The sequence below is a fragment of the Hyperolius riggenbachi genome, chromosome 11 (genome assembly GCF_040937935.1).
Source record: "Hyperolius riggenbachi isolate aHypRig1 chromosome 11, aHypRig1.pri, whole genome shotgun sequence".
Lineage (NCBI taxonomy): Eukaryota > Metazoa > Chordata > Amphibia > Anura > Hyperoliidae > Hyperolius > Hyperolius riggenbachi.
Window position 1 is genome coordinate 62,964,765 of NC_090656.1, and position 12,666 is coordinate 62,977,430.

At 46.5% G+C, this 12,666-nt stretch overlaps 1 protein-coding gene across 1 annotated transcript in view; it reads right to left on the reverse strand.

The window, feature by feature from the left end:
- Positions 1 to 5,441: 5,441 nt before the first annotated feature.
- The window catches only part of LOC137539175 (uncharacterized), a 74,164-nt gene continuing 66,939 nt past the window's right edge, over positions 5,442 to 12,666 (reverse strand). The window contains exon 11 of the mRNA XM_068261684.1: positions 5,442 to 6,250. Coding sequence (XP_068117785.1) covers positions 6,238 to 6,250 — 13 coding nt within the window. The 3' untranslated portion in view covers positions 5,442 to 6,237. The remainder of the gene's footprint in view (positions 6,251 to 12,666) is intronic.

The following is a 12,666-nucleotide window of genomic DNA, read 5'->3' on the forward strand; positions in this document are numbered from 1 at the left end:
CTTAGCAAGAGCAACTCAAATCACAAACACTTAGAAAAAGCTCTTGCAGTGTGACCCAGCCCTAAGACAAAATAAAAAAGTTGTATATAACAACAGTCCCCTACTTACAAACCACTTGCGTTACATTGTTTCAGAGGTAAAAACAAAGTTGTCCTCTTCATGTACAAAATATAAAATGTGTTTTTTTTATGGTTACATATTTTTGTTATGTTACAGTATTGTATAAACTGTTGTAAGTAGTTTGGGCTCGTTTCCACTATAGCGAATCCGCATGCGGGCACTGCATGTGGATTCGCATAGTCAATGTAAGTGGATGGGGCTGTTTCCACTTGTGCGGCGGCGGGAGCGTTTTTCGGTGCGGCAGAAATCTGCACGGCAGAGCCGTCAGATTTCGCGTGTGGGAGGAATGCGGGGCGAATCGCCGCTAATGCATTTAATAGGGAAATCGCATGCGGCTTTGTCATGCGGATTTCCCCGCGATTTCGCGTGCGCTTTACTCAGGCAGTGCCATGGTTAAATTCGCCTGGCTCCTTGCCATGCGAAATCGCATGCGAAATCGCGGCTAAATCCGCATGCGGAAACACAGCCGCATGCGATTTCTTCTGCGGTGGAATCCAGGCGATTCCGTACCGCAACAGTGGAAACGAGCCAAACAATTTAAAAGTGCATTGAGACAGGTTATAATAGTTTATACTATATGTCCAAATCCATCCTTGTCCAAAAGATCGCAAGTCGGATTCTTTAAGGTGACCATAAATCTAGGGAAGTATGTGCAGATCGCCCAAGAGACAGATCTTTTTTTTAATTAAACTTAATTGTAAAACAACATATTTTTCTTATGAAAGCTTTATGGTGTGTGTGACTAGGAGTGTGACGGGGGCGTGCTTAGGGGTGTGCTGTGGGGGGTGGTTAGGGGTGTGGCTTTAGTGTCCTCTTTTCATATCTCAAAAAGTTTGGAGAAATTGGAGGTACTGTCCAAAGTATAGGCAGCCCCCATACGCAGAGTAGTGATTGGAGCGTTGTACCGTTGTTACATACCTCTCCGGGTTCCACCAACAATATTCCTTCCTCCAACTAGGATTGTCAATTTCCGATTCCGCAGAAAGTCCGATTTCCGCCAATGCAGATTACCGATTTCAAGGATTTCCGATCGGTTTCGATTTCCGGGTATGGATTTATGATTTTTTTGGATCATTTATTTTGCATTCTGATTGGCCAAGTGCTTCTGAGTTATTTCTGCAATCTCTGATTGGTCCAATGCTTCTGAGTTCTGTGATTGTGCTAAAATTACCAAATGGCAGTAATGCAGTATTTCTGCAGAAATCCGATTTTCAAGTTCCGTTTTCTGAGTTCCGCTCGGAAATTGGATTTCCGATCGTAAATTTGGAAATTTCAATTCCGCAAAATCCGACTGAGCATCTCTAGTCCTAGCGTCAGAGTCTCTATGATTACAGCGCCCCCTCCCTTCATGAAAACCACAGGCACTGCAGTCATACTATAGACTGATGCTAAGAGGAAGGAAGATGGTCTGTGGAGCCTAAGGTGGTCATAACTTCTATTCAGCAATCCATTACATTGTTCTGCAATTGAGGGGCCTCCCGCAGATCTCCATGAAGCCAGCCGCTCGCCCCCTTAACGGCAGCCGAGACAATGGTTTTGTGGGTCTAATAGTGTCTGTGTGTCTCATAGTTCCCAACTGTCCCTCTGTCCCTCTTCCCTCCAAATTTGTCCCTCTTTCAGGACTTTGTCCCTTTTTCTATGTAAATATATACATATCTACTAAAAAATGTGTATAATTGACTCTAAACTTTATTGCCATCCTTCAAATTGATATATTATTAATTTTAAAATATTACTATGAAGGAAAATGAACCAGGATAGAAAGGACCAGTGTGGTTTGAATTATAAAACAATATATTTTTTGTAATGATCTGCTCAGCTGCCTGTGCAGGCAGGCAGCTTTTTGACCATTGTTTAGGTTTGCATGCTGCAGGACTCTGGAAAGAAGAGCTTCTGTCAGTTTTGCAGCTTGTGCTTGCTGAGGAATTTGCATACGTTGTCATGCAAATTGCCTGGCCACATTTATTGGAGGCGTGTACTATAAGTACTATGTGTTTCCCACAATGCTTCGCTGGTCATAAGGATTTAGTCCTGTGTAACATTCCTGGAGGGGTGTCAGCCTTACTCTCTGTTTGAAGATCAGCTTAGAGTAATTCCTGGAAAACTGCACTAAACAGGTTTCCTTAGTGCAGTTAGGATTGCTTATCTGTTTGTTCTGTTGCTATTGTCCTGTCCCAGCGGTGGTCGACAGGAAATGGTTCTGATCTCTGTTCTTGGAGTATAGCTGGTGCAGCGGTTGCTACCAGCTATCTCTTCTGATCTGTCTCACTTGGATCGCGCTGGCATCTTGCGCTAGCGCTGTGGATCCTTCTGTTCTGTCTCCTTGGATCGCGCTAGCCACTTTCCGCTAGTGCTGTGGATCCTTCTGTTCTGCTACTCTGTACCTGGATCGCGCTAGCCACTTTCACAAGTGCTGTGGATCGATTTCACTAGTGCTGTTGATTGATTCCGATGAATGTGACGAGGGTGATGTGGATCTGGTGATTTATGTGTGGCAGACGATTTTGGATAAGTTGCACACACACCAACCAATTGATTCCAATAAAGAGACATCGTTGTCGGATGATTGTTCCTGCCTTTCTGGGGTAAAGCATGAGAGTCTTGACTTTGTGCAATCTGAAATGAATGAGTGTGCCGCTGTGGTTGATTCCTGTGCGAATCCTGAAGGATTCGCTCCTGACAGTGTGCAGTTTGAATTTGTGCGATCAGATGCCTGTTTCTCGGATGTTCCTGCAGATTGTGATCGGCATGAGTCTGCCGGTTTCCTCAAGGATGTGTGGGATCTTTTGTCATTTAGAAACAGATCTTTGAGATCTTCCGTCTGTGACTCTGCTATGGGGAAAATTTCTCGACTATGCAGCGTCAAAAGTAAAATTAATATGCCTAATAAAGTTTATCCTGTTGATGTCGCTATTTCTTCTACAGATGAGTCTCTGTCTCACCCTGTTCACACCTGTAAGGGCCCGTTGCCTGGTGACAGTTGCTCCAGTGTTTCGGTCCTAAATGCCTTGCAGTCTGCTCCGCAGATCGCGGAGGTTTGCGCTATGGAAGCGTCAGTTTCACAACCTAAAGTGAATTTTGATTCGCGGGTTTTGCGTTCTGGTTCCTCGGATTCGACATTGTTAGCCGAATCTAAGAGTGAGACAGCGCTTCGGTTTTGCGAATCTGATGCTGAACCTTCTTTGCCTTATTCAGAGACGCTTTCTCTGAACCTGCCCTGTACCATGAATGAAAACATATGCCTTACTCTCTGTTTGAAGATCAGCTTAGAGTAATTCCTGGAAAACTGCACTAGGCAGGTTTCCTTAGTGCAGTTAGGATTGCTTATCTGTTTGTTTGTTCTGTTGCTATTGTCCTGTCCCAGCGGTGGTCGACAGGAAATGGTTCTGATCTCTGTTCTTGGAGTATAGCTGGTGCAGCGGTTGCTACCAGCTATCTCTTCTGATCTGTCTCACTTGGATCGCGCTGGCATCTTGCGCTAGCGCTGTGGATCCTTCTGTTCTGTCTCCTTGGATCGCGCTAGCCACTTTCCACTAGTGCTGTGGATCCTTCTGTTCTGCTACTCTGTACCTGGATCGCGCTAGCCACTTTCACTAGTGCTGTGGATCCTTCTGTTCTGCTACTCTGTCTGCCTGGATCGCACTCGCCTAGCGCTAGTGCTATAGATCCTTCTGTTCTGTCTTCCTGGATCGCGCTAGCCACTTTCGCTAGTGCTGTGGATCCTATCTCTCGCTTGTCCCTGTTTTCGTGTGTCTGTCTTGTCTGCTACGAACGCTTGCTGGAGGCTCGGTGAGGTAACCGTTAAGCAAGCGCTCGCGTCCTCTGTTACATGTTTGTCTGTCGATGGTTAGTTAGGCGTGCTTGTCTCTATTGTGCTTATCACGTGGAGACCGCGCATGAACGCGTGCACTGTTGCGAATGAGTGCGGTGTTCGCGTTCAGTTAGCGTTTGTTATTTTCCGTATCTCCTTATTGTATGATTTGCTGTGCCTTTGCTATCCTCGTATTCTGTTCTGATCTGCCTTGTGTCACTTTTGGCAATCGCCTTTCTTGTGGTTGCATTTCTGTTTCGTATCTGCTGTTGTGTGTGCGCTGTCGCGGGGTGGCGACTAGATTGGCGCACACACATACAACCTGTCCCTTTGCTCGTTCTCATTCGCAATCGCTTCCCTTGAGATTGCGTTCTGCGCTTCGTACAATTCCTGTCTGGCATTTGTGGAGGTACAGATGATTGGTTCCTCTGCACTCCTCAGCGCCATCTGCCGACAGGAATTTCCCTCTACGGGTGCGTAGCACCTTTTGCTGGGTTCCTGCAATTATACGCTTGTGGAGGATTTCTGCCGTATCAGCGCACGCGTTGTGTGCTGATCACTGAGAAAGTTCCACAATCGTTACATTTTTCTTATGAAATCTTTATGATATGCATGACTAGGGGCGTGACAGGGGTTTGATCAGGGGTGTGGCAGGGGCGTGGCTTAAGTGACCCTCTTTCTCATCTCAAAACTTTGGGAGGTATGGTGTTTGTCTGACGGTGTCCCCTGTCAGTCCTTCCCTACTGGCCTGCCTTCTGTCAATTTTGCTTTAAATCACACCTGTTTAACTCACACCTGGCTAAATCACACCTGAACTAAACTAAAAAAAAGGGACTTTTACTTACCTGGAGCTTCTTCCAGCACCCCATGGAGTCAGGTCCCTTGTCTTCCTCTGAGCGCCTCCTTTGCACGGCAGGCAGCTCCGAAATTCCTGTGACTGGAGCGCCAGTGGTTCTGACTGTGTATGTTTGGTCCTGTCCGCGCACTCCACTATCACGCTCCCATCACCGAGAGCATCTGTGCATGCACAGTTCTGAAAAGAATGAGCCAGGCATGTGCACAACGCTCCCCGACCCTGTCCCACTCTCTCCCCTCCTCCAACACTCTACAGATGTCCACCACTCACATCACTTTATCACTAGCAATGCTCCAGGACTTCTCCAGAACAGCCTACTCCAATGGAACTCCCTCTCCCCCATTAGGTTTACTCCTACCTTCAACTCATTCAAGCAGACCTTGAAGACCCATCTGTTTACCATTATTTACCTGCTAGCATCATATCTCCAACCCCCATTCTTGGACTAACACCCCCCCACCCCACCCCACATGTCCCTCTCCCCCACCCCTTAGATTGTAAGCCTATTTGGCCGGGTCCTCCTCCCTGTGAGCTTTTCTCTGCCACCATATGGACTCTTCACTCGTCTTCTAAACTTATCCGTACATTGTTATAGAACTATTTTGTGTATATGCATATACAGTACTGCCTATAATTATTCATACCCCTGACAAATTTTGACTTAAAGTTACTTTTATTCAACTAGCAATGTTACAAAAGATAAGACGATGTACAAGAGGCATTATTGTGGGGAAGAAAACATTTCTCAGCTTTTATTTACATTTGAGCAAAAAAGTGTCCAGTCCAAAATTATTCATACCCTTCTCAATAATCAATAGAAAAGCCTGTATTGGCTATTACAGCAATCAAACGCTACCTATAATTGCAGAACAGCATTTTGCATGTCTCCGCAGGTATTTTTGCTCATTCATCTTTAGCAATGACCTCCGAATCTTTCAGGTTGGAGGGTCTTCTTGTCATCACTCTGATCTTTAGCTCCCTCCACAGATTCTCAATTGGATTCAAGTCAGGACTCAGGCTGGACCATTATTTTCTGGCAGAAAATTAACCATTTTTCTTGTACCATGTATGGGCACTATAAATGTATGTAGTTTATCTACTGAAAATGTGTTTAATAGACTCTAAACTTTATTCCCAGCATTTAAATTGATCATTTTTTCATTTTAAAATGAAGAAAAATTAATGATAATAGAAAGGACCATTGTAGTTTGAATGATAAAACTACATCTTTTGGTTCTGAATTCTTTGTGAAATGTATGAGGGGTGTGCTGGGGGCGTGGTTAGAGGTGTGGTAGGGGTGTGTCTTAAAGTGTCCCTCTTTCTTATCTCAAAAAGTTGGGAGGTATGCATCAGTTGCTTTGCATTGTACAAGGAATAGTGCAAGTAGTGCAAGAGGCCCAAGCAGAGCAAGGCTGATTTGCATCCTTTACTGAGCAGAAGATTCCAACAGTCAGTCCTTATTCCTGCAGCATTAAAAAGACAGTGAAAAAAAAATCAATACATTTCAAAATCTTCCATACAAATGTTAAATTGAACCAGAGACGAAGCACCCTCATGTATTTTACCATATATAGTATATCAATGAAAACATGACAGTAAACACCTACTCTGCTCTTTGTTTCATTCTTCACTTCACAGTCTGCCTGTTATCAGCTCTGATAAGAATCCCGACTGAGCATTCAGTCTGGCTTTGGAATGATTATAGCTGAGTCAGTCTTCTGGGATGTCTTTTCAAGCCCAAGCCTGCCTCCTTGCAGCTCTGCTTTCCTGCTAGGAGGATACATAGCAGGAAAGCAGAGCCACAAGGGGGCAGACTTGGGCTTGAAAAGACATCACAGAAGACTGACTCAGCTATAATCATTCCCGGGCAAAGCCAGACTGAATGCTCAGTCGGGGATTCTTATCAGAGCTGATAACAGGAAGACTGTGAAGTGAAGAATGAAACAAAGAGCAGAGTAGGTGTTTACTGTCATGTTTCCATTGATATATATGGTAAAAAAACACGAGGGTGCTTCTTCTCTGGTTCTCTTTAAAAGCATAATTCTTGAGGGTGAAAAAAAATCAGATTTAGAAGGTGTGGAATGTTTTGTGAGGTTTTATTGCTTTCTGTGTTCTCTGTTACCTGATCGAGCACTTGCAACCCAGATTTTCCAGCATGCCCGATCAATCCTTCCAACTGATTTCATCCGGAAATCGACTGAAACGATCAATCGATCAGATGGTCATGTTCCATCATTACAATTGAATCGGTTGAATATCTATGCCAAAGATCAAGCAATGTAATGTATGAGCACCCTTAAATGGTCGCACACCATATAATTAAAAGATCCAATTTTACGGCAATTCAATAAATACGGTTGTCCCCCAAAAATTTTTTCATTCGTTTGAGAAATCTGATCGAATTTCCCATTTTTATTTCGATAAAAGAAGTTTGGGAGTGTTGAATTTTTCTGATCAATTGTTATGTAAATTGAATGGTGTGTGGTAGATTGTCAATTACTTGATGTACAGACCCAAGCATTTTTTCTGAGTTTTCAATAATTTCATTCATGATTGTGGAAAAATTGAAAATAGGTGTGCGGTACATTGCTCATATTTTTTAAATGACAATCAATCAGAAAAATTGATTGCAATTATTAAATTGAAAAGATATTTTAAAAATTGTATGGAGTGTAGAGATGGCTCGAAACTCAGATTTCAGGTTCACGAACCTCGAACGCGAACTTTCACGAACCACAATAGACTTTAATGAGGAGGGGAACTTTGAAAACTAGAAACATTTATGCTGGCCATAAAAGTGATGGAAAAGATGTTTCAAGGGGTCTAACACATGGAGGGGGGCATGGCGGAGTGGGATACACGCCAAAAGTCTCCCGAGAAAATCCAGATTTGACGCACAGCAGCGTTTTGAAGGCAGAAATCACATTGTATGCTAAATTGGAGGCCTAAAGTGCTTTAAAACATCTTGCGTGTGTATACATCAATCAGGTAGTGTAATTAGTGTACTGCTTCACACTGACAGACCAAACTCACTGTGTAACGCACCACAAACAGCTGTTTGCGTAGTGATGGCCGTGCTGGACTGGTGCGCATGGCCAGAGTGCAGGCTGTGGTGGTTTTCAAGCCCATATGGTCGCCGGGCTGAGGTAGCTCAATGACAGAACAACAGTGACTGTCCAGCTGATTGAATTTGGTCTGTCCACAATGAAGCAACGACCTTATTATCTTGGGTGTGCCCCCCCCCCCTCCCCGAGACACTCATATAGCCGGCGGTCATTGCTTCATTGTGATACGCAAGCCCCTTCACCGCGGCAAGGTAATGATCACGAAGGGGAATTGACACACGTAGGTAGGTGCACTGAACAGGTATGCAGTGATTGGTATTACAAATGTGCAGCTGTCACACACACAGGTATCGTGTACAGGTGCCAGACACTTTAGATAACAAGCTTCAGAAGACAGAGCACTCTGCCACTTTAAAAGTCATGGAGCTCAATGGCTCTTTTGCAAAGATAACAACTAGAGTTTCTTAACTCTTCCTGTACTGGAAACAATATTAGACCTATGTCTCTGCTCCTAATGTAACACAGCACACTAGTGATCCCCCCCCCCCCCCCGTTTCTCCCCACCAACAGAGCTCTCTGTTGGTGGGGTCTGATTGTAGCCCCCTCCGACCTGGGATTTTTTTTATATATATAAATATTTGTCCGTTTTTAAAAATATTTTTTTTCTATTTTCTTGTTTATTTTATTTTTTTACAATGCCTCCCTCCCCCAGCTGGCCAATCCTGGTGATCGGCTGTCAGAGTCTTCTGCCTGTGAGAGGTGATCGCTCTCTTCTGCCCCAGGGGGACAGCCATGTCACACGGCTGATCCCAGTACATTGCTGCTGCTGATCGCAGTGCTGTACTATGTGGAAAGACGGCAGTTTCGCCGTCTAACAGTCTCCTGAGGAGACTGAAGGCGGGGCAGAGATCCGCCCCCGAGCAGGAGATGCGCGCGCAGCCTGCGCACAATCTCCTGCAAAATGCAGCCCCAGGACTTGACGCCAATTGGTGACACTTTGTATGCGGCAGATCGGAGGTTAACAACCCGACGGCGCTGCTAATTGGCCGGCGGGTTGACGTCACAGGTGGGCAGAGCCTAATGTCGGCGGATGCGCACGCATCTATGCGCGAGATCCCCGGCTAATCAGTCCCCCAGGTGTCGCCGCCTATCGGCGTTACGCGGTCCTGGGGGTACCACTTTGCGGACGCCTATTGGTAGTGGGTGGTCGGCAAGTGGTTAAAAGTAATTAAAGAAAATCTGTAGTCAAAAATAATTTAATTAATAAAATTGCTTATTTTGCTACAACATCCTTTTATAAGTGATACAATCTGTGTTTGACCATTGTGAAATCTTTCCTCTCCCTGATTTACATTCTGAAATTTATCACAGGTGGTGACATCTTTAGTCATGTCAGGTGTAGCTCTGCAGAATGTTTGTTTACTGAGTGGTCCAAAGCCAGTACAAAATACACCTGGTCCCCCAGAATGCTCTGGGGGGCAGAACTCCGCATAGTTCAACAGCCTACGGTGTGGCTTCATGGGGAAGCAGGGCTACATACCAATATACAGCCATATATAGTGTTTCTGAAGCCTTGAAAATTACCATAAATGTGGACATTCTACTATATGTCACTACAGGGCCTCCCTAACAGTTAACATTGTGTTGCAAAAAGGCCTGTACAGCATAGCGTCAATTACTGCCATACAAAATAGTTTCCAGAGGATGAACGCACAAAGTAGCCAGAACCAATAGCTCCCCTGTTAGGGTACATTCACTTCATGACGAGCAGATGGCCGTGCGATCGTAACGCAACGCGTATGAACTCATACCCTCTGCGCCGTTATACACTGCGCTAGTGGTGCTCATCTGAGCTAGGATATCCGAGGTACTCGGATATCCTAGCTCTTTTTTCACTATTCGAGCTCGAATACCGAGCTCGAATAGTATTAGCTATCCGGGCTGTGCTATCCGAGCACACTAGGATAGCAAGCAGATATCCGGAGATATCCTAGCTATCCGAGCTCGGATAGCGTCACGTCTGACGTCACCTCGAGTCCTCACAAGCGAATCAGAGGGCTCCAAGCCCTCTGACTGTAGCCAATCACAGAGGGGGAGCCTGGCCAAGCCCCCCTCTATAAAAAGCGGACACCATCTTGCTAGAGATGGGCCGAACTGTTCGCCGGCGAACGGTTCCAGGCGAACTTTGGTGGTTCGCGTTCGCAGAGAACCGGGAACTTTTTTTAAAAGTTCGGTTCGCCCATAGACTTTAGAAACACCAAAATTGTTGGGAATGTTAAGTGGAATAATGGGAACAAGAGGAAAAAAATTTTTTTTTTCAAAAAGACCTTATACTTTTTGAGAAAATCAATTTTATCAAAGTAAAATGAGCCGATTCATTAAAAAGAACCGGATGATTCAAGAACCGTTAGTATAGCAGAGAATGCGTCCTGAGCAGGACGTGAAGCTGCCGGCTCCGCTGCGGTCTCTCCCCAGCTGCCTGCACCTGTCACCCTCACCTAGCCTGCCACCCAGTGCACCCATGGGTGCCAGGCTAGGTGAGAGTGACAGGTGAGGAGGCATGGGTGCCAGGCTAGGTGAGAGTGACAGGTGAGGAGGTGGGAAGAGACAGCAGGAGCCGGCAGCTATGCGTCCAAAAGGACGCATTCTCTGCTATGTGGGAGGCATTGGAGATCTTCAATCAACTTCATTGAAGAATAAGAGGATACAGTTCGTTGGATCATTTACCGTGGATATTGGCGTGGGAAAACTTTTTTAAAGGTACAGGTAAGTATTTAGGGTTAATATAGAATAATAAAATACTTTTCTCGTGGTTGTGTTTTTATTTCATTTAACCCTTTGTGGAAATGGGTAAGGGGTACTTTGTACCCCTATACTCATTTCTCCTGGGAGGGGGGTGGGCATCTGGGGTCCCCTTCTTAAAGGGGACTCCCAGATGCCACCATGAACCCCCCCCCCCCCCCAGGGATTCGTCGCCCCCACCTCCTCCTGGGGCACCGGAGGTGGGGAAGAGCCCCTTGTCCATGGATTGGACAAGGGCTCCGGTGGGGAGGGGAGGAGAAAGGCTTGGCCGCCCCTCCCCCCCCCCCGGACCCCCCCCCATACCATGGACCATGCGGGCTGGTATAGCTCAGGGTGCGAAGCCCCAGTCGGCCGGGGCTCCGCATTCTGGCTATCCCAGCCTGCATGGGGGACAAGGGGTTACAGAGGCTCGGGAGGGGGGACCCCACGCCATTTTTTTTTTTTTTAGATTTCCCACACAGCAAATAAAAAAAATAAAAGCATTTTTTAAAGGACTTCCGAGGCCACAAATGTGAAAAAAAGTTAAATACCTTTTCATAATCCAGATCCCTTGAGGACGCCATCCGCACCCTCCCGTTAATTCCGCCATGGCTCCAGTACTAATAATGGCCCTGGTCGAGTCCCGACCCCTCTGAACGGGTCGGGTTCTCAACTCATTCCCCCCTCAATATGGCCGCCACAGATTGCCGCGGCTGCGCAGTCCGCATATTGCGGATGCGATTGCGGCTGCGCAGCTCTAGCACTTCCTCCCGATGCGTCCGATGTATGCACGCATATTGATGACGCGGCGGGAGGAGGGCCTAGAGCTGCGCAGCCGCAATCGGGCCTATGCAGACTGCACAGCAGCGGCAATCTGTGGCGGCCATATTGAGGAGGGAATGAGAACCCGAACCGTTCGGAGGGGTCGGGCCCGACCGGGGCCGGTATTACTGCGGGAGCCATGGGGGAATGAACGGGAGGGCGTGGATGGCGTCTTCCATGGATCTGGATTATGAAAAGGTATTTAACTTTTTCACATTTGTGGCCTAGGAAGTCCGTTAAATATTGTTTCCTGCTATCTTTTTAACATATCCTGCAAATTTGGTGTTGCTAGAATGTAAGGGGCCTTTGCTATTAACTGCTAAAGTCGGCGGGTGATGATGATAACCAACCAGAATTAGAGGGGTGCAAAAGTGCTGAATTCTGCCATAGGCTTCTATTAGGCTCCCTATTTCACTTTCAAAAATCTCAAATCTTTTCAAAGGGCTATGGCTCAGCCGTGGCAAATTTTCTAGCATTGTAGGGACTCTTAGGGGGATCATGACTGGTGAGTTTCAGGCCCCTAGGCCAAAGAGGTCATAGCCTAGGGCAGGGGTGCCCACACTTTTTCGGCTCGCGAGCTACTTTAAAATTTGCCAAGCCCAGGAGATCTACCAACATTTAGGTAGCTAGGTATACGTGCCTTCAGTATAGGTAGATAGGTATAGGGGCCTTTAGTATAGTTAGCCAGGTATAGTGTAGTTCGGTGTGGGTGCCTTCAGTATAGTTAGCCAGGTATAGTGTAGTTAGGTGTGGGTGCCTTCAGTATAGTTAGCCAGGTATAGAGTAGTTAGGTGTAGGTGGCTTCAGTATAGTTAGCCAGGTATAGTGTAGTTAGGTGTAGGGACCTTCAGTATAGTTAGCCAGGTATAGAGTAGTTAGCTGTAGGTGCCACTCACCTCCCTCCAGTTCCAACGGCGGTGTCTGGGGCTGCTCCTGGTCTCCCCTCCTTCGGCCGCGCTGGCTAGAGTCAGTGCAGATGCGCGGCATAGAAGAAGACTCCAGCGAGCGAAGCGGGCAGCGTGCGCTGACACATTGTGCCCAGCACCGCCCCCAGCTATGACATCGCGGCGTCCTCCATTCCCGCTGCTCCGCCCCTCTCCTCTCTGCCTCTTCCGATTGGCTAGCGGCCGACGGGTGCAAAAGTGGTAAAATCCCCCATAGGCTTTCATTGGGTCTCCTATTTCACGTTCCAAAATCTCACACCATTTCAA